Here is a 24,525-nt window from a genome sequence, read left to right on the forward strand (position 1 = left end):
AAATGTTTTTCTCATAAAATTTCTTAAGCCAGGAAGTAGATGATAGGGCAAAAATCAGCCACTCCTCCTACTCTCCAGATACTGAGAGCTGACAGAAGGTGGAAAGAGAATCCAGTGCTTTCTTTTGAGGCACCACTGTTCTGAGTCATGTTTAAGAGTATAACCTGGATAATCAGCAGGCAAGGTGACCATCGGTTCCATGTTATATTTACAAGTCAATAAAATCTACTTCTGATAATTTCCATCTGCTGCCTCTCTTAGGGCATTCATTTTGTGCACTGACTTTGTTGACCATAAATATCGTTTCATTTGGCACACCTTTATATTATGATTTAAGAGATTTGTGACTTTAGCCTTCTGATGCACTTGTAGATCAAGTTATTGACAAAACCCCATTCTGATTCTGTACTTATCCTCATGGGTTTTGTTCCCCTCAGGTATGTTGAGTCTAAAAAGGACAGAGTCACAGTAGTCTTCAGCACAGTGTTTAAGGATGACGACGATGTGGTCATTGGAAAGGTGTTCATGCAGGTATGGAGCAGACATCTTGGGGGAAAACCATGCATGGCGACTTACACCTTTGCACCCAAACATACCATGAGCATAGGAAAGAGATCTAGCAGCTCTATTGATGTTAGGACTTTTTTTTTTTCCTGAGACAGAGTTTCGCTCTTGTTGCCCAGGCTGGAGTGCAATGGCGCGATCTCGGCTCACTGCAACCTCCGCCTCCCGGGTTCAAGCAATTCTCCTGCCTCAACCTGCCGAGTAGCTGGGATTATAAGCATGTGCCACCACGCCTGCCTAATTTTGTATTTTTAGTAGAGACGGGGTTTCTCCATGTTGGTCAGGCTGGTCTCCAACTGCCAACCTCAGGTGATGCCCATCTCAGTCTCCCAAAGTGCTGGGATTACAGGTGTGAGCCACCGCGCCCAGCCTTGACTTTAGAATTTGTTGAAGATTTAATAGACAACTCCCACAAAACTCAGTGAATATTTTTTGTTGCTGCTGTTGTTGTTTTGAGATGGAGTCTTGCTCTGTTACCAGGCTGGAGTGCAGTGGCATGATTTCAGCTCACTGCAACCTCCGCTTCCCGGGTTCAAGCGATTCTCCTGCTTCAGCCTCCCAAGTAGCTGGGATTACAGGCGCCCACCACCACACCCAGCTAATTTTTGTACTTTTAGTAGAGATGGGGTTTCACCATGTTGGCCAGGATGGTGTCGATCTCCTGACCTCGTGATCCGCCCGCCTCAGCCTCCCAAAGTGCTGGGATTACAGGCATGAGCCCCTGCGCCCAGCCTAATCTTTTTTTTCTCAGTGGTTCTAGTTTTGCAGGACAAAACTAAAGGGTGAGTTGAGAATTAAACATACTAACTATGAATGAATATTATGTATCCTTCCTACTGTGGGGTCTTTGACCTAAAACTTTGTCAGGTTTCCTAACCCTAACCTCTTGTGTTTCCTCAGATTTCTAGTAAGTTCTGCTTTTGGTTTGGTCCTAAGGTCTTTTCAGAATGGGCTCTGTAGCCAATTCTTTGGTAGTAGATAATGTACGAACAGGTAGAGTTGTTGAACTGACAGACTGAGCCTGAGTTTGGATGATGGGTCAACATATAGTACTTCCCTCACAGGAAGTTCATCTTAAGAAGAGTCATGAGAGGCCAGGCGCGGTGGCTCACGCCTGTAATCCCAGCACTGTGGGAGGCCAAGGTGGGCAGATCACGAGGTCAAGAGATCGAGATCATCCTGGCCAACATAGTGAAACCCCATCTCTACTAAAAAAGTACAAAAAATTAGCCAGGCATGGTGGCAGGCACCTATAATCCCAGCTACTTGGAAGGCTGAGGCAGGAGAATCACTTGAACCCAGGAAGCAGAGGTTGCAGTGAGCCAAGATCGTGCCATTGCACTCCAGCCTGGGGAAAAATAGCGAAACTCCATGTCCAAAAAAAAAGAGTCATGAGAGTTAGCAGGGCATTTTGTAATTGGATTTTTGGTGTAGTTGTATTCAGGTCATTGTGTACCAATCTGCTGGCCAGTTAGTTGCTGGCTGTAGGATGGACATGAGAGTTCATTAGTCAAGTGACATTCAGGCTGGTTTCTTCTGAGATGGCTCAGCATTCAAAATCGAGTACAATGGTAAAATTTTTTTAAAACGTTACTACCTTCATTCTGTTCCTTGGCAGGGTGGTAAAGATTTTTAAATTCTGAAGCAGAATCTCTTTTGCCAAATAGAAAGACAACTGTGCTTAAACAGTAAAGATACCTTGCGTAGCCTTCTAAGTGGCTAGGGAAATCTTCAAAAGTGATATTCTCAATTGCTCCATCCCTAGTGGCTTTTGTGTTTTGGCTAATTAATCAGAAACTCTAGTTTGGGCGTCCTTATACAGAAAAATTGGAATATTGACACTTCAGCATTTGCTAGTGCTGAACTTGATGAAAAAATATAAAAACATACACATATCTCTTGGGTCCTAAAATAAGCCTCTAGATAGGCATTTCATGTGTTTTTATGCAAAATTGACAGGAGAATTAAATGCGGTACCTCAGAAATTGGGCTAAATCCAGAGTCACAAACTAACTTTTAAAGCTCTGAAGTATGTATTTAGATTTGGCTGGTTTTTTACCAATCTTACTCCATTTTATTCCAGGAAACAACTTATTTCTATACTTGAAACAGATCTTATCTTGGAGAGTGTACTGGAGATTTGTTCCTTAGGAGAATTTTGTGTATTATTTTTTGGCATATGAATTTAAAGGCCTCCTTCAGGGTACCTGTGGTAGGTCACTTACCTAAAAGGGAAGACAAAGCCTCTTCTGCATTTTGGCACTAACAGGATCTCTAGATAGTAACTGGCCTTGTGCAGTGCTAGACTCAGGAAGTCATCTGCCCTGCCACCCTTTCCAAATGCAGAGGCTGAGGGAATTTGTTGGAAATGACCATCAAAAACTGGACTTTTGCTGGATTTTCCCAAAAAATAAATAGAACTTTTTCCTAGGCCTGGAATTGTAAATTTCTAGGAAAAAGAATGAGGGTCACCTGGCACAGAAAGTTGTACCCTGGGAACACTGTTTGAAGCTCCTCATGGTCACTAGTCTACTAGTTGCCAGCCTTTGTGGCCTTTCCCTTCCAGCATGCACATCCAGCCTGATCAGAATTCAAGTCTTGCTTTTGTCATTTGGCAAGCAGACTCTGAGGGATGCTTTTCCCCTCTCAGAAAAAGACAGGAAGTTTATTCCTCCACTCTCATGGATGTCTTACTGTTAGTGGTATGGGCGTTGATCAGCTGAGTACTGGAGAATGTCTGATAGAAGCCATCATTTCAACGCTTATTCCATGAAAAGCAGTAGGACCAGTAATCATGCTTTTGGAGATTAGCTTATGGTGAACTAGAATTCTTTTCATATTATAAGATTTTAAAGCCAAGTTAGTACTAAATAACCAGGAAGAGTTAAGTGGAAACCACCGGTTTCTGTATGTTCAGGGACAAAGACACAAGCATCTGCCTCTTAGGCAGTTGTAAAGACGTTATTTTAAGGGCCATTTCTGCCTGTTTGCATGTGTGGTTGTGTCTGTAGGATATTTTCCTGAACTGGGAACACTAAGTCCAAGTTCAGTAATTTTGGTAGATATTGCCAAACTCTTCTCCATCAGAGTAGTAGCATTTTATCATCCACCAGTGATGGATAGAAGTGTCTGTTTTCCCAGAGTATGTTGTCAGCTTTTGGGTTTCTCCTGATCTGATAGGTTGAAAGTGATGTCTCTGTTCACTTATGAATGAGGTCAGAACATCTTTTCTTACATCGTAGACCATTTGATTTTCTTATGAAGTGTCTCTTTATGCTTTTACCCATTGTTCTGTGGGGTTATTGAGCTTCTCAATTTCTTTATATACTAGGGAGAGTAGGCTTTCATCTGTGATTAAGAGTTGAAATATTTTCTCCCATTTGTCATTGGACCTTGGTTTGTGGGGTTTTTTCCCCCATGTGGAAGTTTGTTTTTGCATAATCACGTTAATCATTCTTGCCTTTTATGGCTTCCAGATTTTGAGTAAAGGGGTAGAAAACCCTTCCCTTCTCCAAGGTTATAAGGAAATTTACCTGTTATTTTCTGGGTATTTTTACAGTTACATATTTTATACATGATTTTTTATTTGTTGAGACCTCCTCTTGGTATATGGTATGAAAGAATAATCTATTTTTTTTTCTAAATGGCTATCCAGTGGTTCCAGTAGCAATTATTTCCATGTTTACACCCCTGATTTAAGATGCTACCTTCATCGTATGCTAAATTCCTTGTATATATTTGAATTTATTCTGAACTTCCTATGATAAATAGTAGTTTGGAAGAGAGAAATAGTCTGATGCTCAAAAGACGTCCTAGCCAGGAGAGTAAAAAGACAATATTGCTGAATTACATGTAACAAAGATGCCAGTGAAGATGGAGGACTGTTTGGGTGTGTTTGTTTTAAAGTTTTATTTGGGAGAGAGAACCGAGGAGAAGCAAAGACGTCAGATAATCTAAAGAATAGTCCAGCCAAAAATTAGCCGGGGATGGTGGCACACGCCTGTAATCTCAGCTACTCGTGAGGCCGAGACATGAAAATTGCTTGAACCCGGGAGGTGGAGGTTGCAGTGAGCCAGGATCGCGCCACTGCCCTCTAGCCTGGGTGATAGAGTGAAACCCTGTCTCAAAAAAGAAAGAGTAGGCCCAAACCAGAAACAGATTGTTGACCGAGTCTTAAATATATTATTTTCCATATACAAAACTAATGAGTGCTAATAAGTCACCACTGGTTTATAAATACCCCATCTCATTGTGAATACCACATGTACCTGTGAATTGGAGCCTTAGAGATACTTAATAAACACAAGAAAATGCCAGCAGTTACATATCTGTTCTGTTTAATTCCTTAAGACTGAAAAGTAAAACCAGTAGAAGTTAAAAAGCTTCTTAACCCCTTTGTAGAATAAAAAATGTTTTCTAGAGAAGGGTGATTGTAGAAGCTTTGCTCTAGAAATTTCCATTTGGGATAATCTTGACTCCTTCCCTTCCTTTGCAGATATTTTTCCTTTCGGGCAGAAAATCTGTTCAAAAGGGGACTAATCTAACCCAGCTTATGGTCATTTCTTTTCCTACTTAAAGCTTGGTAGTGTTAGCATGAGAGGCAGTTTGTGAAATAGGTGAGGTCCCAGGCTAGGCATTGCGGCTCCTCAGCCATCATCTTTCCTTTGCCACTAATTGCTGAGAGGGTTTGCTCATCAGTGTGTATTCTTCCTGCCTGCAACTGAAAACAGCCCTTGCCTATTCCTGTACAGTGTGATGATACTAAACCAGCTCGGATAGAAGCACTTGCATTCTCTCAGCAAGGCATATGCTGCATAGCCTCTTTGAAGGACAGAGGAATAAATTACAAAGATAAATTAAGCAGGATCTTTGATTTGAACTCATAACGTGTTAGGGGGACCAGATGCATTAATGAATAGTAAAATGTCATAGTAGAGGTTTGTAGAAAAGACATGGCAGCTCCAGCAAGAGAGCAGTACCTGCCTGGGTTTGTTGGAGATGGTGTTAGGAGGTGGTATTGGAGCAGCAGTAGAAGGGCACTGCAGGCCACATGACTGTAACCATGCCTTCAGAACTCCTAAAACAAGAGACCTTGGAGAGTCCTTGGCTGCATCCTCCTGCTATCTATCATCGTCGAAGGCCCGCTTGATGAATTTGGATCATCCAGTTTTACTGGCATTGCTAGAAAATCTACTTCTGTTCTTGCAGATGTGGCTGAGAGAAGGAAGTCTTGTATTACTTGTCTATTTACATAGGAATGCATGGACTATAGAAGCTTCAGGTTTGGAGATTGAAACATAGAAGGAAGGGCTTCCTTTATGAGCACCAAGACAGCTCAGCTTCTTTCATTCCATTGTCTTCTGTCCCCAAGAAGAGCTTAAGTTTGCTCTAAAGATTTTATTGATGAATTCTAAATAGCAACAGGATCCTCAGTGAAAAAAGACTCATGCAAAGTCCCAGAGCCTAGAGAAAGTATGGTAGTTTATCACCTATGTTGGTCCAAGGGAAAAGGATTATCACTACTTTTCATCACATTTTGAAGATCTGGCTTATTACTTTGAAGTCTCTTCCTTTTGAATCTGAAGTACAGTGGCAGCAGCTAGCACTTGTAATATTTCAGGTTTGGTGTAGTTTATTTGTAACCTCCTGCTGCTCTGGAGGGCTACAAAGGTCACACCGCATAGAACAAACCCCATAGCTTGAGTTGCCACTCATCTTACACCCACTTCTCTTCTGGTTGCTTTTGCTTTGTCTTGGCAGGAGTTCAAAGAAGGACGCAGAGCCAGCCACACAGCCCCACAGGTCCTCTTTAGCCACAGGGAACCTCCTCTGGAGCTGAAAGACACGGACGCCGCTGTGGGTGACAACATTGGCTACATCACCTTTGGTGAGCAGGGTGCACTTGCTGCTTGCATGCCGCTTTAATGAGTTCACACAGAATACCTAAATCTGCACAGAACCTTGGTTAACATTTTAAGGTAGGCAAAAGCAGGCGTACCAAGTTGTTCCTGTTGCCATTGCTGTGACTAAAGGAGGGATGTCACAGGGTATTAATCACAGAGCATGCCATATGCTATTTTTGTACAGTAATCATTTCATTTTTTTCCCCGTTTTTCTTAAATCTTAAAAATAAGACTGAATTCTGATATCAAGAGTTAAGGTCCCTTCGATAGCTCAGCTGGTAGAGCGGAGGACTGTAGCTACTTCCTCAGTAGGAGATGTCCTTAGGTCACTGGTTTGATTCCAGCTTGAAGGAGTACAAGTACAGTTTTGGCCAGGCATGGTGGCTCACGGCTGTAATCCCAGCACTTTGGGAAGCCAAGGCAGGCAAATCACAAGGTCAGGAGATCGAGACCATCCTGGCCAACATGGTGAAACTCTGTCTCTACTAAAATACAAAAAAAAAAATTAGCTGGGCATGGTGGCACACGCCTGTAGTCCCAGCTACTTGGGAGGCTAAGGCAGGAGAATTGCTTGAACCGGGGAGGCGGAGGTTGCAGTGAGCTGAGATCGCACCACTGCACTCCATCCTGGCAACAGAGCAAGACTCAGTCTCCAAAAAAAAAAAAAAAGAGTTAAGGAGTCTGGGTACAGTGTCTTACGCCTATAATCCTAACACTGTGGGCAGATCACCTGAGGTCAGGAGTTCGAGACCAGCCCGGCCAACATGGTGAAACTCCGTCTCTACCAAAAAAAAAAAAAAAAACACAAAAAAAAATTAGCTGGGCGTGGTGGCATGTGCCTGTAATCCCAGCTAGTCGGGAGGCTGAGGCACAAGAATCCCTTGAACCCAGGAGGCAGAGGTTTCAGTGAGCCAAGATCACACCATTGCACTCCAGCCTGGATGACAGAGTGAGACCTTGTCTCAAAAAGAAAAAAAGTTAAGGATAGGCCAGGCACAGTGGCTCATGCCTGTAATCCCAGCACTCTGGGAGCCCGAGGTTGTTGCGTCGCTTGAGTCCAAGAGTTTGGGACCAGCCTGGATAGCATGGCGCAACCTCATCTCTACAAAAAGCCAGGGGCCAGGCACAGCGGCTCACGCCTGTAATCGCAGCACTTTGGGAGGCCAAGGCGAGCAGATCACTTGAGGTCAGGAGTTCAAGACCAACCTGGCCAACATGGTGAACCACATCTCTACTAAAAATAAAAAAATTAGTTGGACATGGTGGCATGTGCCTATAGTCCCAGCTACTTGACCAGGTGAGGCATGAGAATTGCGTAAACCTGGGAGGTGGAGGTTGCAGCAAGCTGAGATCGTCCTGCTGTGCTACAGCCTGGGAGACTGTCTCAAAAAAAAAAAGATAGCTAGACATGGTGTTGCATGACTATAGTCATAGCTACTTGAGAGGCTGAGGTGGGAGGATCACTTGAACCCAGGAGGTCGAGGCTGCAGTGAGCTGTGATGGCACCACTACACTCCAGCCTGGGTGACAGAGTGAGACCCTGTCTTATCAGAAAAAGGAGTTAAGAAGAGAAACCACCTAAGCAGCTAGATGGTGGTTCTCTGTCATTTGGCAATTCTTGGTTTTTTGCTTATTAAGCCCAAGCTCCAGCCATGGTCCACTTACTCCACTTTTCCATGGAGTAAATTCAGGTCTTCTTTCAGTTGCTCCAGCCTCATGCACTGGCTGATTAGGATAGCTTACAGTTTGGAATTAACAGCTCATTCACACTGCACCCGATGCCACTGGAATGTCTCCTTTGTGAAATGTAATTTAATTCACCTCAGTGGTAAAGGTGAGCCTGTTTATTGGTGATGAACCTGTTGATTTACCAAATTTCATTAAATCTAAACAATACACTTTTTTCTTTTTTCTTTCTCTCTGTCACCCAGACTGGAGTGCAGTGGTGTGATCTCGGCTCACTGCAACCTCCGCTTCCCAGGCTCAAACAATTCTCGTGCCTCAGCTTCCCAAGTAGCTGGGACTACAGGCGCATGCCACCACACCCAGCTAACGTTTGTATTTTTAGTAGAAACGGGGTTTCCGGCCGGGTGTGGTGGCTCACGCCAGTAATCCCAGCACTTTGGGAGGCCGAGGCGGGCAGATCACGAGATCAGGAGATCGAGACCATCCTGGCTAACACAGTGAAACCCTGTCTCTACTAAAAATACAAAAACTTAGCCAGGCATGGTGGCAGGCACCTGTAGTCCCAGCTACTTGGGAGGCTGAGACAGGAGAATGGTGTGAACCTGGGAGGCGGAGCTTGCAATGAGCCGAGATCACGCCACTGCACTCCAGCCTGTGCGACAGAGCAATACTCCGTCTCAAAAACAAAACAAAACAAAACAGGGTTTCCCTATTGGCCAGGCTGATCTCAACTCCTGGCCTCAAGCAATCCACCCACTTCAGTCTCCCAAAGTGCTGGGATTACAGGCATGTGCCACCGCACCCAGCCAGCTATACCATTTTTTTCAAGTTTTTATCTTTGAAGCTGGGGTGCGTCTTACAATTCATGGCATGTCATAGTTTAATTGGCAGCATTTTTCTCTTGTGGTATATAAAATTATGGCAGACTTAGAGTCATAGCCTCCCAAGTAGCTGAGATTATACAGGCACATGCCATCACATGTGGCTAATTTTTATATTTTTAGTAGAGATGGGGTTTCACCATGTTGCCCAGGCTGGTCTCGAACTCCTGATCTCAGATGATCCGCCCACCTCAGCCTCCCAAAGTGCTGGGATTACAGGCGTGAGCCACCGCGCCCGACCTCACACAGGTCTTTAGGTGGCTGGTGCCACAGGGTTGGACTTCAGTCAGGCCCAGTCAGAGCAGCTCCTCTTGCCTGGCCTATCATGAGGGTTCAGGTCCTTATACCTTATTGTCTGTTTTCACAGTGAGAATATGGGAAATTCTCTGGCATCTGTTTTCTGGGAAGGTTTACTCTATTTCAGCACCAAGGACCTAAGACAGGCAGCTGCATTTCCTAATCCTGATTCCTTAAGGTAAACTGTTATAGCCAGTTAGTGTAATCCTGGAGTGTGATCCTGGAGTGTGCCCAGCTGCACAGGCAGGAGCTAGTACATGTGTGGCAGACAGGGAATAGATTTCAAAATGCACAGCTGCAGAATCCAGGACTAGAATGAAGGCCTAGAGTCAAGCCCTGTTTTTCATCATGGGCTCCTCCGTTCACGCTCATTGACACCTTTCCTGGCCATGCTGTTTATCCTTCCATGTCAAGAAAAAACCCTGACAAAGCCTGGTAATATTGACACAAGTGGAGGGTACTTCAGCAGAGAGGGAGTGAAGTTCACTAGGCTGTTGTTCTTCCCCACCCTTTGGCATTCGTGTTGGGTCCTGACGCCTTGTGTCTTCCACCTTCAGTGCTGTTCCCTCGTCACACCAATGCCAGCGCTCGAGACAACACCATCAACCTGATCCACACATTCCGGGACTACCTGCACTACCACATCAAGTGCTCTAAGGTGAGGGGGGTGCCAGCATCTCAGCTGCTATGCTCTGGGTCTTTTCCTCCACCAGAACTCATGACAAAAAGTCATTCTGTTAGTCTAGGCTGTGGATATTGACTCTTAGGTAGATAATTCTAGAGGCTTCAAGAAACCATGGTCTTTCTTCATCAAGCCACTGTCCCCCACCCCTCCCCGTAGCAGAGATGAATATTTGTTTCCAGAATTGCTCACCTTCCTGCTTTGCTGCAGGGCCTGGGTCAGTCCCAGGGTGTATGTTCCCAAACGCCTCTGATGAAAGCAAAGCTGTCTTTCTAGACCGTGACTGTGCTTCAGTACCTGTTATGTTTGTTCCCAGGCCTATATTCACACACGTATGCGGGCAAAAACATCTGACTTCCTCAAGGTGCTGAACCGCGCACGCCCAGATGCTGAGAAAAAAGAAATGAAAACAATCACGTAAGTTAGGCAGCACTCCAGCAGGACCACCTTCCTCTCCTGAGTCACCGAGAAGGAAGCAGTGGGTGCTGGTGGCCTGGTCCTCCATGTGTCTGGGCACTGGCTACATGTGAGGCCAGCAGGGCTAAGTAGATAAAACAAAGGTGGGATTCCAGGTTTTCAGTGCTGTATAGGCCCAGATGGGTTTCCTTGTTTCCATATCTTTGTGAACTCTGAGAATGACAGCTAGGAAATAAACAAAGTTTACCAAGAGACTGTTGTTTTTGGGCCTGAGTTACGAGATCAGTCTTGTGCTTCTGGTGTTCTTTCTGGAGAGATGGAAGAAGTTGCTTAGGGACCTTTAATTGGGTAAATAGTCCTGACGCCGCCCACTAAGCGTTCTTTCCCTGGTGTACTCTCAGCGGGAAGTTTGCATGCAGAGGAAAGTTCTCTTTATCAAGGATAGAATTGAGGAGAGCCCTGATGGGCACAGTGGCTCACGCCTGTAATTCCAGCACTTTGGGAGGCTGAGGCAGGTGGATCACGAGGTCAGGAGTTCAGGCCTAGCCTGGCCAAGATGGTGAAACCACATCTTTACTAAAAATACAAAAAAAATTAGCCGGTCGTGGTGGCAGGCGCCTGTAATCCCAGCTACTCAGGAGGCTGAGGCAGAGAATTGCTTGAGCCCAGGAGACAGAGGTTGCAATGAGCTGAGATTGTGCCACTGCACGCCAGCCTGAGCAACAGTGAGACTTCGTCTCAAAAAAAAAAAAAAAATTTTTTTTTTTTTTTGAGGAGAGCCCTAAACAGGGGTGTGGCTCTGCATGCAGGAAAGGCGAGCATGGCCTAGAGCCTAGAGAGTTCCATCTCTGTGAAAGGTGCCAGACCTTGGTTCTTCTGATGAAATTCAGGCAGTCCTGTCCTTAAGATACAGTAATGGTGTTCATCTGCTGTTTTTTTGTTTTGTTCGTTTGTTTGTTCGTTTGTTTGGTGGGGGTAGTTGGGGGAGACAAAGTCTCATTCTGTCGCCCAGGCTGTAGTGTAGTCCAGACCTTGGTTCTTCTTTTGATGAAATTCAGGCAATCCTGTCCTTAAGATAAGGTAATAGTGTTCATCTGCTGTTTTTTTGTTTTGTTGTTTTTTTGGTGGGGGGAGCTGGGGGAGACAGAGTCTCATTCTGTCGCCCAGGCTGGAGTGTAGTGGCGCAATCTCAGCTCACTGTAACCTCCACCTCCCAGGTAGCTGGGACTACAGGTGCACGCCGCCACACCCGGCTAATTTTTTGTATTTTAGTGGAGATGGGGTTTCACCATGTTGCCTGGGCTGGTCTCAAACTCGTGATCTCAGTCAATCCGCCCACCTCGGCCTCCCATCTGCTGTGTTTTGTACCAGTTGAACTAAAAGTCTTGAGATCATAAGCCTCCCTAACAGCCAGTGTATTTGCCAGCACCCCAGTACTGTTGGTGTTTGTTTTGTTGTTTTGTTGTTTTTTGAGATGGAGTTTCGCTCTTGGAGCACAGGCTGGAGTGCAGAGGCACAATCTTAGCTTACTACAACCTCTGCCTCCTGGATTCAAGCAAATTCTCTTGCCTCAGCCTCCACAGCAGCTGGGACTACAGGCTTGCGCCACTAAGCCTGGCTAATTTATTTGTATTTTTAGTAGAGTCAGGGTTTCACCATTTTGGCCAGGCTGGTCTTGAACTCCTGACCTCGTGATCCGCCCACCTCAGCTTCCCAAAGGGTTGGGATTACAAGCGTGAGCCACCGCGCCTAGCCCAGTACTCTGTGATTCCCAGCCTGGAGTGCAGTGGTGCAATCTTGCCTCACTGCAGGCTCAACCTCCTGGGCTCAAGCAATCCTCCCACCTCAGCCCCCCAAGTAGCTGGGACCACAGGCGTGCACCATCACAGCTGGCTAATTTTTTAATTTTTGTGGAGACAGGATTTCACCATGTTGTCCAGGCTGGTCTCGAACTCTTGGACTCAAGTGATCCTCCCACTTCAGCCTCCCAAAGTGTTGGAATAACAGACATCAGCCACCGCACCTGGCCCAGCACTCAGTACTCTTGAGGCAAAGTTTTAGTGGGTGTGGTATGCCTAGGGCTTTACACTCTCTCTCTTGCATTTGAGGGCTCTTCTACCAAGTTAGTTTCTGCTGCCATTTGAAAGGATGAGAAAGAGATCCAAGGACCTGAGCAGTAGGTGAGGGTTTTCAGACATTCTCAAAATGCAGTTTAAGGCAGGGTGTGGTGGCTCACCCTTGTAATCCCAGCACTTTGGGAGGCCAAGGCGGGCGGATTACCCGAGGTCAGGAGTTGGAGACCAGCCTGACCAACATGGAGAAACCCCATCTCTACTAAAAATACAAAATTAGCTGGGCATAGTGGTGCATGCCTGTAATCCCAGCTACTCTGGAGGCTGAGGCAGGAGAATCGCTTGAACCCAGGAGGCAGAGGTTGCGGCGACTGAGATCGCACCATTGCACTCCAGCCTGGGCAACAGGAGCGAAACTCGGTCTCAAAAAAAAAAAAAAAAGCAGTTTAAGTCACCCCGACTTCTTTAGGTAAAGGCCTGTCTCTGTAGCAGTTCAGAGAAGAGTGTCCAAATGCCATGCAATGAAATAGCAGCATCGTTTCTTTTCTGCAGCTTCTTGGGCAGATCCTTAAATGGGCAAAGTAACCAACAAGGTGGGTGGGCAGGTGAGAGGATGTGCTCTTGCTGCTCCTCCAGAACCTGGTCTCCATCCTGGTGTCTGCATTTTCCCCTTTCCCTGCTTGGTCTACGCAGGAGTGCTTTTCTCATCAGGTACTTGTTTGGTGACCTGGAGTGTGAGGCAGAGAATTTCATGCTGCTTTCAGGGCCCAGTAGACAGGCAGTTCAGTAGAAGCCAAGAGGTAAACTGGCAGCAAGGTACAGTGAGAGGGAAGCCTGACCTGGCAGCCTGTGATAACTGGACTGGAAGGCTGGGCATCATAATAGTCTCGGGGCTGCCGGCATCACCTTTGGCACTGGTAGCTGCTTGTGCATCCAGGAGGAAGGCCTTTCAGGCAGCTGCTGCCCAATTCCACAGCCAGCAGGCAGTCTTGGGAGTCCCTGCCCAGTGAGTGCAGTTGTGTAGCGGGCAGGGATAGCTTCCTGTCCTGGTGAGAGACCCAGGAAAGGATGAATCCTTGAAATGAACAGACTGTATATAAGTCTCCTCTCTGGGACTTAGAAAGAGCAACTTTGCCTTCTTCTGTGCTGCAGCTTCTCTTTGGCAGAGTTGGGCCCCAGAAAGGAGAAGCAGGAGACAAACAGCTACATCCACCCTGAAAACCAGATTATGTTACTAATGGTGGGTAGGAGTTAAGTGACTCAGCTGTGGGCAGAAGCCAGGAACTCTCGATGGGCTGCCCAGAATTGAACACTCATGAGCTTTTCATTTGGAGAGAAGGATAATAAGGTGTAGCTTCATTTTGGAATGAGTGATACATCCAAGGCAGGGAAAATGTAGAGCCCGTGTTTTTGCCCTGATTTCCCATAGTTCTCAGCTCTAGCTTCCAGGCTGCTTTCCCAGATGCTGTTAGGTACCAGTTAGAGGCTCTGTCCTTGAGGACCACCTAGCCCGTCTGGAGAAGTATTGGGTGGAACAGGACACCACAATTCAGGAGCCTCGAACCAGGCGGGTGTTGTATAAGCCAGAGGAGGAGTCACCACGTGATAGCAGAAATACCTTTAGCCTTGGAAGTTCTGAGGATTGCTTTGAACCAGCCACCTGCCTTCATGGTGAGAGATGAAGGAACTGCTATCTGGGAACCCTGAGAGGTATACGCTGTGTAGGAGGAGCTGACAAATGAGGTAGTACTAAGACGATGGTTGAGCCTAGTCAGAAATTCAGGTACATCTAGGCCATCCAGAAATTATGGACAAGTGATTCTTCTATCTAACTTGGTACATTGAATGTCCTTATGGGCTTAACACTGATATTCCTGGGCATCCGAAGTATCCAATAGGAAGGAAGAGCTGGTGAAACCGTTCTGTGAAAGCCAGATTTTAGTCCATGTCCTGTGGTTCCAGTGCCTCTGCTTAAGGAATCTAGCCCTTTCCACCTTTCATTTGGTGTTTCTTTGGGATCCCATCTAGTCTAGGAGTGTGGGGTGGGAGGAAAGGGCAGCCAGAAACTGACCTTCGCACTTAATCTCTCCTTTTGAAGGGGGAAGACGTTTTCATCCCGCTAATCTTGGGAATAAGAGGAGGAAGCGGCTGGCAACTGAAGTCTGGAACACTTGCTACTGGATAATCGTAGCTTTTAATGTTGCACCTCTTCAGGTTCTTAAGGGATTCTCCGTTTTGGTTCCATTTTGTACACGTTTGGAAAATAATCTGCAGAAACGAGCTGTGCTTGCAAAGACTTCATAGTTCCCAAGAATTAAAAAAAAAAAAAAAAAAAAAAAAAATTCCACTTGATCAACTTAATTCCTTTTCTTTATCTTCCCTCCCTCACTTCCCTTTTCTCCTACCCTCTTTTCCAAGCTGTTTCGCTTTGCAATATGTTACTGGTAATGAGTTGCAGGATAATGCAATCTTAACTTGTTTTCTCCTAAGTATTTGAGTTCAAAACTCCTGTATCTAAAGAAATACGGTTGGGGTCATTAATAAAGAAAATCTTTCTATCTTACATGAGAATTTACTGGGTTTCTGGACTGCGGGTCCAAAGTGAGAAGAGAAGGAAGGAAGAAGGATAGACCTATACTGCCCTTGAACCTGCAAACCTAAGCTGGGAAGCCCTAGTTTCAGGAGCCCATCAGGTTTAGGTCCTCACTTCGTCTAGAGGAGAGAATGGCTGGCCAGTGAACTCTATTTAAACTCCTCCCCTCCCGACCGGGAGACAGGGTCTTGTTGCCTCCTGGGCTCAGGTGATCCTCCCACCTCAGCCTCCCAAGTAGCTGGGATTACAGGTGCATACCACTATGCCTGGCTAATTTTTTATATTTTTAGTAGAGATGAGGTTTCGCCATCTTTCCCAGGCTGGTCTCAAACTCCTGGACTCAGGCAATCTGCTTACTTCAGCCTCTCAAAGTGCTGGGATTATAGGCATGAGCCATGGAACCCGAGCTATTAATACAAACTTACATGCTTCCTTGTAAAGCTTGGTCCCTGAGACTCTGTGGCTGTTCCTGAAGCTCCCTGGACAGTGACACACGGTTTTCTGGTTTTTTTATTGTGAATAATGTGTGGGATTTCCCAAAATGTGTTCCTTAGTGTGTGGTCCTGCAGGGCATTGATGGTTATTCAGGTGTATGTCTGATGCAAACTAACTGGCCACAGTTTGTCTTTCTCACATGGCAGCCCAAAAGACTGCTTTCAGGGAGAGAAGTTGTCAAAAACAGTACAGAGCCTTGTCGAGCAGCTGTCCCTCAGCAGGACTCTGGTCCTTGAAATGAAATTGCTTCAGAAAGTTTGCTTGGTGTAAGGAATTAAGAGAATTTTAAGGGCATCTGCAATGGTCTGATGGTCATTCTAATGGTTTCTGCCTTCCATCTATGGCAGTGTGTTTCATACTGGCTTGGGACCCATTAATTGTGACATAACCTGACTATATCACAACCAGCATTTTTGTTTTCTAAACTTTTGATTTTGAGATAACTAGATTTAAATACGGTTGTAAGAAACAATACAGAGAGATCCTGTATACCTTCCACTTGGTTTCCCCGCCATGCTAACATCTTGTATAATTGTTGTGTAGCATCACAGCCAAGAAAAGGTCATTGGTATAGTCCACCCACCTTCTTCAGATTTGCTGCACTGTATGTGGTGTACATCTGTGCATTGTTGTCATATGTGTAGCTTTACGTGACACCAGCATTTTTAAGCAATTGAATAGTATCAGAGTGCATCGCATCTATTAAGGGTAAGTGTTGGTTTGGAAATGTATATTAGTTACATATGCACATCATGACTGGATTATAGAAATGTCTTTTGACTGAGTCACAGTGGAGAATTTTGAAAACCACAGGTCGTTCAGTCATCAGACTTCGTTTTTATTTCACTAAAATGGGCTGCTAGAGAGCTCAGGGTACTCTGATAGTTCTAATTGGCTGCTCAGGGTGCCCCTGACCACTTCTGGTACTTGGAAAACCTAGATTAATTGGATATATTGACAGCAACGTGTGCATTCTCTACCTCATGAGTTATTTAAGGGGTTGTCAGGTGTAATTTTGACTAGAAGCAGTTTTTGCTCTTTTTTTATTTTAATTTTAGTTTTTAGAGACAGGGTCTCACTGTGTTGCTGAGGCTGTACTCAAGCTCCTGACCTCCGGAGTAGCTGGGACTATAGGCACCTGCCACCATGTCCAGCTGAGTTTTTGCTTTCTTCCTTAGTAGAACATAACTAATGTTGGAGCTCACTGTACTCTCTTGCCAGTAGCAGGAATCCAATTTCTGGTAGGTACTGTAGATGGCAGAACCAAGATTGCTTAGAAGATATGGAGTTCGGAGAAAAATGAAAAGGCATAAATATTTTCTACAGCAGTAAATCCTAAGGAAGTAACTAGTTCCAAGATGCTTTGTCAACATTAAAAATCCATAGTGCAGGCTGAGCACAGTGGTTTACACCTGTAATTGTAGCACTTTGTGAGGATGAGGAAGGAAGACTGCTTGAGCCCAGGAGTTCAAGACCAGCCTGGGTAACCGTGAGACTCCTTCTCCATCTCTATAAAAAACTTAATCTGAGGCCGGGCGCGGTGGCTCAAGCCTGTAATCCCAGCACTTTGGGAGGCCGAGACGGGCGGATCACTAGGTCAGGAGATCGAGACCATCCTGGCTAACACGGTGAAACCCCGTCTCTACTAAAAAATACAAAAAAAAACTAGCCGGGCGAGGTGGCGGGCGCCTGTAGTCCCAGCTACTCAGGAGGCTGAGACAGGAGAATGGCCCGAACCTGGGAGGCGGAGCTTGCAGTGAGCTGAGATCCGGCCACTGCACTCCAGCCTGGGCGACAGAGCAAGACTCCGTCTCAAAAAAAAAAAAAAAAAAAAAAAAAAAAACTTAATCTGGCCAGGCATGGTGGCTCACACCTGTAATCCCAGCACTTTGGGAGGCCAAGGCGGCTGAATCACCTGAGGTCAGGTTGAGACCAGCCTGGCCAACACGGTGCAACCCCATCTCTACTAAAAATACAAATATTAGCTGGGCATGGTGGCGGGTGCTTGTAATCCCAGCTACTCTGGAGGCAGAGACAGGAGAATCACTTGAACCCAGGAGGCGGAGGTTGCAGTGAGCCAAGATCGTGCCATTGCACTCCAGCTTGGGCGACAAGAGTGGAACTCTCCAATAAATAATCTCACCAATAAATAAATCTGTAGTGCAGCCTGGACAACATGGCGAGACCCTGCCTCTACAAAAAATAAAAATTGGCTGGATGTGGTGGTGCATGCCTGTGGTCCCAGCTACTCGAGGCTGAGGCAGGAGGATTGCTTGAGCCCTGAAGGTCAATCCTGCAATGAGCTGTGTGTGCCTCTCCACTCCACCCTGGGCAACAGAGTGAGACCCGGTCTCAGAAAAAAAAAATCCATACTGGTGTAAACCCCTGTCCAGATTGACTCTTAACAAGGACACACTTGGTGTTAGTACGGATCTAGCCTCAAAGACCCTCCTCACAGATGAAGCAGCCCGCTGTGACCAGTTGAGGCCTTAGGACCACAGGAAGAACGTCTGAGGATGAAGGTCAAGCACACTGAGAGTGTGGGCTGGGAAAAGGGGATCTAGTTGTTTCTTCCTAGTCTCAGGAAGCCAGTGCCCCAAGGGTTCACACCTGGGAGGTGCAGGTATCCTTGGATATGGGCTGTAGAAGAACAGTTTGAATCCAGGTTCCGCCATCCAATAGCTGTGTGACAGCAAATCTCTTAATCTGAGCCCTGGTAACCTCATTTAAATTGGACATTTACCCGAGGATTTGTAAAAGGAAAAGAGAATAAATGTCTCTTACATGGTAAGCATTATGATGCCTGTAATTACAATGTCACTTAATGAATCTTGGTTCCCTTTATACACCCAAGGGGATCAGAAGCGACAGGCTGCTGCCCCAGCAAAGTCCCGCAGAAGCCAACCCTCATTTGGTGCTTGGGGTTTCCTAGGCTTTCCCCAAGGTCGTTGGTATTTTGGTATTTTCCCCTGCTTGAATGGCCCTTACTGCCCGGGCAAGGCAGGTAGGAATCTCCATGTCTGGAAAAAGTGGGACCTGGGGCAAGCTGCAAGCCAAAAATTAGGAGCTTGGCAGGAAAGACACTAAGACTAACAGGAAGTGGAAGGGTGGACTTGGAGGAGGAATTGAAACCAAGAAAAGGAAATAGCTCTAGCTGCTGCCTCAGCCTTCTTGGGGGGAGCCGTTACTTGGAGTTGTTTGCCATTAAGTTACCCTCATTTGGAGTAGTACTGATGGGTGCTCAACCGGAACCTGGGTCTACTCTGATGGCGATTTTGAGTTCAAGCAATGCTGCCCCCTACTGGGGGTTGCTAAAAGCACTGCCATTTCTGGGCGGCGGGGGGAGGTTTGTTGTTTTTGGTTTTTGTTTCTTTTGTTTTTTTGGGGGGGGGGACAGAGTCTCACTCTGTCGCCCAGGCTGGAGTGCAGTGGCACGATCTTGGCTCAATGCAACCTCTGCCTCCCGGGTTCAAGCAGTTCTCCTGCCTCAGCCTCCTGAGTCGCTGGGCCTACAGGCACATGCCACCACGCCCGGCTAATTTTTTGTATTTTTAGTAGAGACAGGGTTTCACTGTGTTAACCAGGATGGTCTGCATCTCCTGACCTTGTGATCCACCCGCCTCGGCCTCCCAAAGTGCTGGGATTACAGGCATGATCCACTGCGCCTGGCTCTGATTTTTTTTTTAAGTATTATTTTGAGGCAGGGTCTCACGCTGTCACCCAGGCTGGAATGAAGTAGCGCCATGAAGGCTCACGGCAGCCTCGACCTCCTGGACTCCAGCGATCTTCCCACCTCAGCCTCCTGAGTAGCTGGAACCACACAACATATACCACTGTGCTCAGCTAATCTTTATTTTTTGTAGAGACGGAGTCTCACCACGTTGCCCAGGCCTCGGCCTCTTAAAGTGCTGGGATTACAGGCATGAGTGTGAAGTGTTAAACAGCGGCTCAGGGAGGCCAACCAGGGTCCAAGAAACCCCGTCCCTGCTGCCTCCACTGGTCCAGAGCTAGTACCCCCAGCCAGCATGACACTCATGTCCCAGACATTGTGGGTCAACAGAAATTCAGATAGCTAAGAGAATGGAAACGGACAAAGGAGGCACAGGAGGATTCCGTGCCAGAGTCTGGATTGGTCACCCCCGTTCAGGTTCTGCCTGAGGAAAGGAGAATGGGGTCCAGGCACAGTCGGCTGGATGGAGCATCTGAAGACGGCTTGCACCAGAGCCCTCGTGGCTGAAGGAAGAAGCCAGGGGGTGAGTCAGCCCCAGGGCTTGATGGAACAGACAGGAACTAGATGATCTAGTAAGGGAGAAGCAAGGCTGAGCAAGAGACAGCCCAGGCTCCCTGGCTGCCACTGCCTAATCTGTCCCCCTTCACACATCCCACACACAGTGTTTAGACAGAGCAGCAGAGAAGAAACAGACATCCTGGATCCCGCGGGGAGCAGGCCGGGGCTGGGAACAGGAGGTCTGTTTATTCCTGGCAGTCCCATATCAGAAGGGTCCCACACCCACTTCTGTCCAGGCCCCAGGCTGAACTCTCCCAGAGCCTGTGACTTCTGCCCTATCATATCGCGTGGTTCTGAGGGCCGGCCCTGGAACCCTGCATCCTCCCCACCCACCAGCTCCCTCGAGGATGGATTTGAGGCTGGATGCTTTCGTCTTCCCACTTTTTGTCCCAACAGAAGTCCCTCCTCTTCAGGATCCCTGACTGACTGTGCAGAGCTAGCAGAGCCACACTCCGCGGACCTCCAGCCCTTCAGGCCCAGCTCTCCTGGAAAGCACGGAAGTCCCTTTGCTCCATTTACTTTTTCAGCCAGGAAGTGTTTCCTAATGTCTCACCCCCAGCGCCAGCTTTCCTGCTGCAGTTTCCGCCTGTTCCCTCCCATTTCAGGCCTTAAGGGAGTGTGGCTGGGCTTCTCTCCTCCCCCTCACTCCAAAGCCGCACTTGATACAAGGTGGAAATCGAGGCACCACTCCTCCTGGCTTCCCAGCCTTGAACTTGCCCTTCCCTCTCAGTGTACGTGGTTTCCTCAGTTTCCCTGTGCAGCAAAAGTGTCACTCCCCTCTTGCTTTTCCTAAGCTCCCCATGTGCCTCTCTCAGCAGATCTGTCTTAGAGGGGCCAGGTGCAGAGAAAAGCAAAAATCCTAATAATGTTCCTAGCGATCGCTGCCTGTCACGGAGTGCTGAAGGACCAAGTGCTGATCTGAGTCCTCATCACACGGGACCTCATTTAGTCTCACGATAGGTGAGTACAACTATGGGCCCCATTTTACAGATGAGGAAACTAAGGCAGGAGAATTTTAGTCATTTGCCCAAGTTCACCAGCTTTTAAAAGGATCCAGACAGCTCTGATTCCAGCGCCAGCTCATGCCTCTTCATTGTGGGGGAGGAAAGAGAGGGAGTCGTTTGTTGGAGCAAACCCCCACCCATCAAGGGCCAAGCCACTGGTGTATATGCAGCCATATGTGTTATGCTGTGATATGCCCCACCACGACCTTAGAGGTCGTTTTTCTTGTTCCCATTTTAACACAGACAAAAACCGAGGCCCAGTAGTACCTTACCCAAGGTCACATCCCCAGAGCCATTTGTCCCTCATAGTTCAGAACTTAGAAAGCAATTGAGAAAAGTATGGAATGACCCCAGATTCAGGAAGGCAAGTCTGGCCTTATAAACTGAAAGGCCCATCAGGCGATGGGATGGGGAAGTGAAGATCCTCAGGCCCCAAACACCCACCACTGCCACCATCACACACGGAAGTGTGGAGGGAGCCTGGTGTACTGTCAACTGACCGGCCAGTCCAGGGGCTTAAATGTAAATGCATCAGCTGAGGCGGGAAGTCAGGAGGGGTAAGTCAATCACTATTATTCATTAACTGGAATGCATTTCTCAGATTACTCCAAGCTGGAGTAGGGAAACTGCCACCTAGGTGGCAGGGCAGAGGGACACTGGGTGGGAGGGGGAGGCAGGCCTCCCAGTTGCTACGGTTCAGAATATGCCAGGTCCCACCTCCCAGAGGCGGGGCCGGGGCTGAGTCCCGCCAGCCTCGTTTCTCCATCCCTCTGAGAACCCAGACGGGCAGAGCCTGGGTAGGAGAGCCTGGCCCCGCTGTCTCCACCGGGTGGAGACACCATGCACTTGGTCCACTTGTGCTCTTCAGCCAGGACACCAGACATGGTCCAAACCCCTGCAGGGCTGGCTGCAGCAACTCCCTGACACTCAGGAAGGCCCAGGCTGGGCAGGCAATACCTGCTCTCAACAGCCATGTGAGTAGCTACTCCTCCAACCCCCAAACCCCAGATCCTGGAGAGGCCACTGCACCCAGCCCAAGCCACCAGACCCCTGGGGGTGTGCAGGTGGTACAGCCTGCACCCTGCTGGGAAATCACCCCTAGGGGCTGCTCCCTGCCTTTGTCACTGTTCTGGTGGAGGTGGGGTGGGGGGAATCATTCCAATTAGGGCTGGGAGCTCCAGCTTAGGCCAGGTTTGGGGTAATGAACCCTGAGTCTCGCGGGGCTTGAGAGAGTTGATGGTGCTAGGGGGAAGGGAACAGAAACTGGAAGGCCTCGAGAGAGGAAAAGGCATCCTGGGTGGAGGGCACTGGAGGAGACTGAGGAAGAGAAAACACGCTTAGGGGAGGGGAAAGGGGGCACAAGGCCTTGGAGGCCCGGGTTCGGGGTGCTGGGGGAACCTGGGAAGGAAGGGGAGCATCTTCCTTCCTCTCAGCTCAGGGTGGCCATGGGGCCCTGATCCCCTGTCCTGGAGGAGGGGAGAGGTATGAATCCTTTCCTTATTGACTTGGATCCTAGCAACAGCAGCTGCTCCCCTGTTGACAGAAGCAGGAGTTCCCACAGGACCCAGGACCCCTCCCCCGTCCCCAGGATGTGGCAGCAGAGCCATGACACTGGAGGACTGAGACCAGGGAATGACGGGAAGGACAGGGACAGATGAGAGCCACAGAGAAGCCAGGCTTTGCCCACTGACTCCTCTTCCCTCTCCTCTGGGCTCAGCCTCAGGCCTGGGGGTGTTGGGGAGTCCCTGTCCTTGCTGCTGGCATCTCCATGTTCACTGCCACAGGTCCCCTCCTGCTGCTTCTCTCCTCCCTCCAGCTCCCAGGAAGGACCCTGTTGCTAGTGTGGAGCAAAGACGAGTCAAGTTTATGGGCTGGAAGTCCTACCCGGAGGCTGCTCACTGAGCTGTGATGGCTACAAGGACAGATAGGGGGAAGGGCACAGGGTGCCCGAGACCTGGCCCACTGGAGCCTGTCACCTAATGGCCAGCCGGAAGACCACTACACACCAGCCAGCCCTGGTCCATTCTTTTGGCTCATTTAGGGGCCTCCCCGGTGGAGGCAGGGATACACAAAATGCTTTGGGGCTGGATGGACCCGCCTTTCAGTCTAAACAAGAGACCTAAACACAGCTGCCCAGAAAAGGCAGATACCAGAAATGGATAAAGCTGGCTGGGTGGGGACTGTCGGAAGGGCAGCCAGCGGTGAGCTCCGGCTGGTTGCTACCATATAGGACATATGTGTTGCCAGACCTGATTTTTCAATAGAAACCAAAGATAGTTTTTTATATGTTTAATTGGCAATTAATTGAAAAATTCCGTGTATCAGCGAACATAATACAGCCCACAGCCTGCGGGTCTGTGCCCCTGGACTAACATGCCGCCCTGCCAGGAGGACACGACCTGCAGCCCCATCCTAACTCTGGCCACCCCATCCTGCAGGCATGCCGGCTGCCACTCCAGGACTCCCCCGTCCTCAGGACCGAGATGATGCCCAACAGCACTGGCGAGGTGCCCAGCCCCATTCCCAAGGGGGTTCTGGGGCTCTCCCTGGCCCTGGCAAGCCTCATCGTCACAGCGAACCTGCTGCTAGCCCTGGGCATTGCCTGGGACCGCCACCTGCGCAGCCCGCCTGCTGGCTGCTTCTTCCTGAGCCTGCTGCTGGCTGGGCTGCTCACGGGTCTGGCATTGCCCACGTTGCCAGGGCTGTGGAACCAGAGTCGCTGGGGTTACTGGTCCTGCCTCCTCCTCTACTTGGCTCCCAACTTCTCCTTCCTCTCCCTGCTCGCCAACCTCCTGCTGGTGCATGGGGAACGCTACATAGCAGTCCTGAGGCCACTCCAGCCCCCTGGGAGCACTCGGCTGGCCCTGCTCCTCACCTGGGCTGGCCCCCTGCTCTTTGCCAGTCTGCCCGCTCTGGGGTGGAACCATTGGACCCCTGGTGCCAACTGCAGCTCCCAGGCTATCTTCCCAGCCCCCTACCTCTACCTCGAAGTCTATGGGCTTCTGCTGCCCGCTGTGGGTGCTGCTGCCCTCCTCTCTGTCCGCGTGCTGGTCACTGCCCACCGCCAGCTGCAGGACATCCGCCGGTTGGAGCGGGCAGTGTGCCGCGATGAGCCCTCGGCCCTGGCCCAGGCCCTTACCTGGAGGCAGGCAAGGGCGCAGGCTGGAGCCATGCTGCTCTTCGGGCTGTGCTGGGGACCCTACGTGGCCACACTGCTCCTCTCAGTCCTGGCCTATGAGCAGCGCCCACCCCTGGGGCCTGGGACTCTGTTGTCCCTCATCTCCCTGGGAAGTGCCAGTGCAGCGGCAGTGCCCGTGGCCATGGGGCTGGGCGATCGGCGCTACACAGCCCCCTGGAGGGCAGCCGCCCAAAGATGCCTGCAGGGTCTGCGGGGAAGAGCCTCCCGGGACAGTCCCGGCCCCAGCACTGCCTACCACCCAAGCAGCCAAAGCAGCGTCGACCTGGACTTGAACTAAAGGAAGGGCCTCTGCTGACTCCTACCAGAGCATCCATCCAGCTCAGCCACCCAGCCTGTCTCCACTGGCCCCCACTTCTCTGGATCAGAGACCCTACCTCTATTTGACCCCACACTGACTGAATAAAGCTCCTCTGGCTGTTTATGCTTATCTCATTCCGTATCTCA

At 48.6% G+C, this 24,525-nt stretch overlaps 2 protein-coding genes and 1 non-coding gene across 10 annotated transcripts in view; all 3 read left to right on the forward strand.

The window, feature by feature from the left end:
• The window catches only part of LOC105481206 (actin related protein 2/3 complex subunit 2), a 37,685-nt gene extending 22,620 nt beyond the window's left edge, over positions 1 to 15,065 (forward strand). The window contains exons 7-11 of the mRNA XM_011740592.2: positions 438 to 531; positions 6,325 to 6,451; positions 9,889 to 9,989; positions 10,330 to 10,430; positions 14,601 to 15,065. Coding sequence (XP_011738894.2) covers positions 438 to 531; positions 6,325 to 6,451; positions 9,889 to 9,989; positions 10,330 to 10,430; positions 14,601 to 14,625 — 448 coding nt within the window. The 3' untranslated portion in view covers positions 14,626 to 15,065. The remainder of the gene's footprint in view (positions 1 to 437; positions 532 to 6,324; positions 6,452 to 9,888; positions 9,990 to 10,329; positions 10,431 to 14,600) is intronic.
• TRNAY-GUA (transfer RNA tyrosine (anticodon GUA)) lies at positions 6,728 to 6,820 on the forward strand. Its single transcript has 2 exons — positions 6,728 to 6,764; positions 6,785 to 6,820. It is a non-coding gene; the product is annotated as a tRNA-Tyr (tRNA).
• A 2,368-nt stretch (positions 15,066 to 17,433) lies between the features above and the next one.
• On the forward strand, positions 17,434 to 24,500 carry LOC105481207 (G protein-coupled bile acid receptor 1). Of its 8 annotated transcripts, XM_011740594.2 has the most exons (5): positions 17,434 to 19,843; positions 19,983 to 20,057; positions 20,275 to 21,439; positions 21,751 to 21,856; positions 23,321 to 24,500. In XM_011740594.2, exons 3-5 carry the CDS (start codon positions 21,285 to 21,287, stop codon positions 24,356 to 24,358), a joined length of 1,299 nt encoding a protein of 432 aa, XP_011738896.1. In that variant the 5' UTR covers positions 17,434 to 19,843; positions 19,983 to 20,057; positions 20,275 to 21,284; the 3' UTR covers positions 24,359 to 24,500. The 8 variants fall into 8 exon arrangements, with proteins under 8 accessions (XP_011738896.1, XP_070929457.1, XP_070929458.1 ...); XM_071073356.1 differs by having other exon boundaries at positions 17,434 to 20,838; positions 21,237 to 21,439; XM_071073357.1 differs by having other exon boundaries at positions 17,434 to 20,838; positions 21,273 to 21,439.
• The last annotated feature ends 25 nt before the right edge of the window (positions 24,501 to 24,525 follow it).

Source organism: Macaca nemestrina, chromosome 11 (genome assembly GCF_043159975.1).
Source record: "Macaca nemestrina isolate mMacNem1 chromosome 11, mMacNem.hap1, whole genome shotgun sequence".
Taxonomy (NCBI): Eukaryota; Metazoa; Chordata; class Mammalia; order Primates; family Cercopithecidae; genus Macaca; species Macaca nemestrina.

Bases quoted from the DNA above. Each gene is read 5' to 3' on its own strand.
- LOC105481207 (XM_071073356.1), top strand. From the start codon at position 21,285: ATGGGATGGGGAAGTGAAGATCCTCAGGCCCCAAACACCCACCACTGC. The intron at 21,440-21,750 runs GTAAGTCAATCA...TGTGCTCTTCAG, and splicing joins GAGGCGGGAAGTCAGGAGGG to CCAGGACACCAGACATGGTC. The intron at 21,857-23,320 runs GTGAGTAGCTAC...CCCATCCTGCAG, and splicing joins TACCTGCTCTCAACAGCCAT to GCATGCCGGCTGCCACTCCA.